The sequence below is a fragment of the Nilaparvata lugens genome, chromosome X (genome assembly GCF_014356525.2).
Source record: "Nilaparvata lugens isolate BPH chromosome X, ASM1435652v1, whole genome shotgun sequence".
Taxonomy (NCBI): domain Eukaryota; kingdom Metazoa; phylum Arthropoda; class Insecta; order Hemiptera; family Delphacidae; genus Nilaparvata; species Nilaparvata lugens.
Window position 1 is genome coordinate 654,097 of NC_052518.1, and position 6,528 is coordinate 660,624.

Below are 6,528 nucleotides of genomic sequence, written 5' to 3' on the forward strand. Positions count from 1 at the left end.
TTAGACTCAGGAAATAAATAGGAAATTCACTGACCCCAATCCAAACTATGACGTAATGATACCGATTTGAACAATAATGGTTTGCTATCCTAGTCTGTCAAAGCATATCCTTTTCCAAAAATACGGAATAAGAATATGTATTGTAAATTTGAAAAATATATTCATAGATTAATAGAAAATAACAATAGAAGTAGTTTCATGCTTGTCAAGCTTTGATACCTGTACCACCGATACCACCAAAAATGGATAAATATTTTAACATACGTATGCTTTTGAACAGCTGACCGAGACGATGATTCAGGCTTCTAGATTAAGAAGAGGAAGCTATATATCCTTTTTTAAAATACGGAATAAAGAATATAAATTAAAATCAGAATAAAAAAATAAATTGTAATTGTGAAAAATATATTTATAAATTAATAAAAAAATTATTGAAACCATAATCATTGAATAAAATAATATTGTAATCCACTATTTTATCTTATATTCTTTAAAGATTTCCGGTTCAGAAAGCCCGAGGTTCTCTAATCTTGCATTGTTGCAATGCATTGTTACATTTGATGTTTGTGAAGTAGGCTATTATAAAAGTCATTATTAGTGATATTCTAGTGATTTTGTGGATAAAACATTGAAAAAACGCCCAAAAATGTGAGTAAAGTTACATTTGTATTTTGACTTATAAAATTGATAATAAATTTCATGTTTTATTCTTTAAATTTGAATAATTTTACGTTTGACAAGCTTCGGTATCTATAGCCGTATTGTAATTGGTCTATCAACGAAAGTAATCTCTAAATTAATTTGAAGAAAGATAAAAATTTCAATCTCTTAATCTAGATCTAGTGGATTTATACTTCAATTAAAAGTATGAAGTTTTATAGTAAAAGAAGAAATAAATACTAAATAATATTCGTTTTCGATTTTTCAACCGGGCCTTGTCTGACAAAGCAAGCTGCATTCTATTTCAGAATTACGGAATAAATACGAAAAAATGTAAATAATATTAGAATAATGAGATTATAAAAAATAATATTTCAATAACTGAATAGAGTAGTAGATAACTACTCTATTACTTATTTCTGCATATGAATATTCTAAGCCCTTGGCGGAGGGCGTAACTGTTTAGATCGCCATCTTTATTTGGCAGGGCCATCCCACGAAACCGCCCTTCCCCTACTACTTCATGATCATTAAAAGTAATATTTTAGTTATTTTTGTGAACAAAACATTTGAAAATCTTGATATATGGTGAATAAGGTTATTTTGTATTTTGACATGTAAAATTGTTGATAATTTTCTTGTTTTATTCTCTAAATTTGAATAGGCCTATTCGAAGCTATTTTAAGCTTGACAAACTATGGTATCCTATTAATAGCCGTATCCGTCTTAAACTGAAAGTCATTTCTAAAATAAATTTGAATCTTGAATCCTAATTTAATCTAGATCTAGTTGGATTTATAATTTTATTATAATAATGGGTTTATAGTAAAATTGAAGTTGAATAAATGCTATCTAATAAAACGCTACAGACTCTACTGCTGTTCTTAGGGCTAATTACTATTCAACCTGTATTGATGAGTACGCCTATTATAGATCATCAATTTCATTAATGTCTTAATATTAATTGAAATATATACTTCCTATTAATTTCATATAAAACTTTTTAAAATCAAATCAATATAGCTCAATTGCCGAAGTTGAGTGTTTTTATTTGATACCGCTAGCTATGTGATAATTCTGTTTAAATACTTTTTCAGTCTGGTGGGCCCAAGGAGAGAAGTAGAAGGGCAGCCTCAGGCACCGCCTGTTCAGATCAAATGCAGCTCAAGATGAGGTATCCATTTCAACATTAATTTATCAAATCATTTTACAAATCCAAGTGTAAATTCAAGTTCATTGATTCATTAAGTTCTAATATAAGGCAGCTCTACATAAAAAGTCTTGCAGTTTATATAATCAAAAAACAGGAATATTTTCACAAACATTGAACATAACTATCCTACTAGAAATAGATTACATATAGGTATCCAGATTCCCAGACTCATCCATCACCTAGATTCATCCAATCTTTTTACCTGGCTTACCGTAATCTTCCTGGGATATGTTGCACTCCGAGGGGGCCAGCGTTGCTGTCCTTAAGCGCGGGTTGGGGAGGTGGCTGCTCAGCATTGGACATGATGCCAGCGAACAATTAATTAGGTCACCATAATATTTAGTGTCAATCTCTGTTTTTCCTTACTTATTAATCTGAAATTTTCAAATCTCCCCTCTTTCTTTCTTCTCCTGTACTGTTGGATAACATATATGATAGATTCTAATAGAATTTTTTTTTATCTGCACACAACATAATTCATTAACAAATAAGTTTTTACATAACTTTATGTATATAAATCTATAGTGTGATTATAGCCGATATTGTTTAAGTAATTATAATTCATAAACAGACATTTTACTCAAGTGTTAAGTGCTACGCAAATGACTTATACTGTATTGCACACGACCCTCCTCACACACAGACTCGTTCTAGATGAGGAGAGTATTATTCTTTCAAATTATTGTAAATTTAGCATTTCAAATGTTGTAACATTTTGCCTTTTGGGAATAAAAACGTTTTTCATTCATTCATTGAATGTGCTTGCCCATTGAAAAAAACATCTTTGCCACATTACAAACTTACTCTATGAAGTTCCCTGTTGTCAATATTTGCAGTGTGGCAGAAGTCTTCGGGGTGGTTTACAGCATTTAACTTTGGATTTTCGTTTAATAATAATAATAAACTATCAATTATCGAATTGAAGTTGCTTTCCATGACGAAACACTATATAATAACTTTGTTGAAGTTCTGACACTGTGTTACTAGTAAATATTTGAAAAAACACTTACTTTTGATTGTAGTCTTGAGGAATGCATTTCACTCCTGAAGAGGAGCTTCATCGGCCTAAGGCTCACTCACTCAGGAGTGAAATGCATTCCTCAAGACTCCAATCAAAAGTAAGTGTTTTTTCAAATATTTACTAGTAACACAGTGTCAGAACTTCAACAAAGTTATCAATTATCATTTGAAAATGCAATTTCCATCTATAAATTTCCATGTGTCATTTACTCGAAATCCTAAACATGTTTAGGATTTGCGCTTTCCTGGCCAGTGTCACTGGACATAGCCGATTCACTTGTAGGCTCGAATTTGTTTAGTGTCTGCACTTCCGCTCAGCTCTTCTGTCCAGTTCTGCTGGACAAGGCTGTATCCACCTCATACTCGTCATAATATCCACCCATGATACCTGTACAACTCGGATTTAATTTTGCAAATAAGTCCCCTCATAGTTGAAAAGACAGTATTTGAACTTTTAAGTTTTTGGAGGCCTCATTTCATTTTGTAATTTTTTTCAAGTCACATGTTTTCTTACTTCTTGTATTTTTAATAATTCCAAAATTAATACATTATTATCCTCAGAGTTACTGTCACTGTCTTCAGTAGTATATTCTTCATCACTATCACTGTCCGATAATTCAAACTCTGATGTTTCTTCTTCAAGTCACTCCTTATTTCTTGAGGATTTAATTCTTGGTCAGCCAAAACGAAAATTAAAGTCAAAAATTAAAAAAAAAAACCTATTAAAGACCTAAAAAAACCTAAAAAAAATCCATTACTAGATAGTGAGGAATCAACGTATTATACCACAATGCTTACTTATAATAGATTCATATCTCACCGACAAACTGCAGCTCTTTACAGACAATTAGAAACGATATAGAATATGATAAAGAGCAAAATATCCAACTACGCAGTTGTCCAGCACTACTGGACATGAGAGCGCATCAGAATTTTAGTTATGTCCAGCCTTGCTGGACAGGAGAGTTGAGGTGTCGATTGTAATGCAGTAAATTACGAGTGGATTGGGAAAATGGAGCTGTCCAGTGTGACTGGACAGGAGAGCTGTTGGGCCACATTCATAGTGGAAATTAACGAGCGCAAAGGGTTATCAAATGGATATTTCGATAGTTCCTTCAGTAGTAATTTGATGTATATTAAGTCTATGCTCCATTTTATTTGTGTCAAATTGAATCGTTATTTAATTAATAATATGGCTGCTGCTTTCCAAGACTATAATATTACACCTTGACAACTGTCAATAAATGATGCTCAATATTAGATTGCTATTCACTAGCCTATTTATAATGATGGGAGTGTCCCAAATCTGCGAGATTTCAAATTGTCCAGTGTATGAACTAGCTAAAAAGACTCTATTCAATTGGGTTTTAAAGGTAATAGGGAATTTAGGGAGATTGGGTTTTAGCTTTCGAATGGCAATATGTAATATTATTTGAATGTTTTGAAAATTTTAGAAAATGGACACAAATAACGAAAAGTTGAAGTACTCGCCCTTTGAGATATCGTACATATGAATGAATCCCATAATAATGATCACAGTGAAATTGCAAACATTTTTATTATAATGCGTCAGTAACAATAATTATATTTTGTGTTTTTATTGCAGGTCAATCCTACTCCCCCCGCCACATCATCATGGACCCCCACCCAGAGCCGTCACGTGAGCCAAATACGCCCGAAAAACCTGGAAACGTAAGGCCGCTATGGGTGATGAATCACCGTCCAGTCGCCCAAACTCCCCCATTTCTCCGCAACCGCAGAATAAGAAACGTAGAATACATATTACTGTAACAGATAGTTACAGAGAAATTCGCGAGGTATATTATGTTGTTACTTATTTGTCCACATATAAATGTAACATCCATGTGTCATTTACTCGAAATCCTAAACATGTTTAGGATTTGCGCTTTCCTGGCCAGTGTCACTGGACATAGCCGATTCACTTGTAGGCTCGAATTTGTTTAGTGTCTGCACTTCCGCTCAGCTCTTCTGTCCAGTTCTGCTGGACAAGGCTGTATCCACCTCATACTCGTCATAATATCCACCCATGATACCTGTACAACTCGGATTTAATTTTGCAAATAAGTCCCCTCATAGTTGAAAAGACAGTATTTGAACTTTTAAGTTTTTGGAGGCCTCATTTCATTTTGTAATTTTTTTCAAGTCACATGTTTTCTTACTTCTTGTATTTTTTAATAATTCCAAAATTAATACATTATTATCCTCAGAGTTACTGTCACTGTCTTCAGTAGTATATTCTTCATCACTATCACTGTCCGATAATTCAAACTCTGATGTTTCTTCTTCAAGTCACTCCTTATTTCTTGAGGATTTAATTCTTGGTCAGCCAAAACGAAAATTAAAGTCGAAAATTAAAAAAAAAAACCTATTAAAGACCTAAAAAAACCTAAAAAAAAATCCATTACTAGATAGTGAGGAATCAACGTATTATACCCACAATGCTTACTTATAATAGATTCATATCTCACCGACAAACTGCAGCTCTTTACAGACAATTAGAAACGATATAGAATATAATAAAGAGCAAAATATCCAACTACGCAGTTGTCCAGCACTACTGGACATGAGAGCGCATCAGAATTTTAGTTATGTCCAGCCTTGCTGGACAGGAGAGTTGAGGTGTCGATTGTAATGCAGTAAATTACGAGTGGATTGGGAAAATGGAGCTGTCCAGTGTGACTGAACAGGAGAGCTGTTGGGCCACATTCATAGTGGAAATTAACGAGCGCAAAGGGTTATCAAATGGATATTTCGATAGTTCCTTCAGTAGTAATTTGATGTATATTAAGTCTATGCTCCATTTTATTTGTGTCAAATTGAATCGTTATTTAATTAATAATATGGCTGCTGCTTTCCAAGACTATAATATTACACCTTGACAACTGTCAATAAATGATGCTCAATATTAGATTGCTATTCACTAGCCTATTTATAATAATGGGAGTGTCCCAAATCTGCGAGATTTCAAATTGTCCAGTGTATGAACATAAGCTAAAAGACTCTATTCAATTGGGTTTTAAAGGTAATAGGGAAATTTAGGGAGATTGGGTTTTAGCTTTCGAATGGCAATATGTTAATATTATTTGAATTGTTTTGAAAATTTTAGAAAATGGACACAAATAACGAAAAGTTGAAGTACTCGCCCTTTGAGATATCGCACATATGAATGAATCCCATAATAATGATCACAGTGAAATTGCAAACAAATTTATTATAATGTGTCAGTAACAATAATTCTATTTTGTGTTTTATTGCAGGTCAACCCTACTCCCCCCACCACATCATCATGGACTTCCACCCCAGGGCCGTCACGTGAGCCAAACACTCAAACATTTTCTAGACCAAATCAGGGTTTAAGCATACGAGAAGGAGGCGGAGAGAGCTTACGAAGAGAAACAATTCATTTTGCCAACATTGATAAATTGAGAAAAACTGATGATCCGACCAAAATAAAGGGCTGGAAACGTAAGGCCGCTATGGGTGACTTCTCACCGTCCAAACGCCCAAAATCCGCCAAACCTTCCTTTACTTTGGTCCCCAAAACGTGGGCCAACACTCCTGCTCTTTCGTGGGCTTCCCCCATACAGGCAACTACTTCATGGCCTCCGCCAACA

At 33.8% G+C, this 6,528-nt stretch overlaps 1 protein-coding gene across 1 annotated transcript in view; it reads left to right on the forward strand.

Moving 5' to 3' along the window:
* The window catches only part of LOC111050830 (cell wall protein RBR3-like), a 14,254-nt gene extending 7,983 nt beyond the window's left edge, over positions 1 to 6,271 (forward strand). The window contains exons 9-11 of the mRNA XM_039441410.1: positions 1,758 to 1,834; positions 4,500 to 4,553; positions 6,172 to 6,271. Coding sequence (XP_039297344.1) covers positions 1,758 to 1,834; positions 4,500 to 4,553; positions 6,172 to 6,271 — 231 coding nt within the window. The remainder of the gene's footprint in view (positions 1 to 1,757; positions 1,835 to 4,499; positions 4,554 to 6,171) is intronic.
* The last annotated feature ends 257 nt before the right edge of the window (positions 6,272 to 6,528 follow it).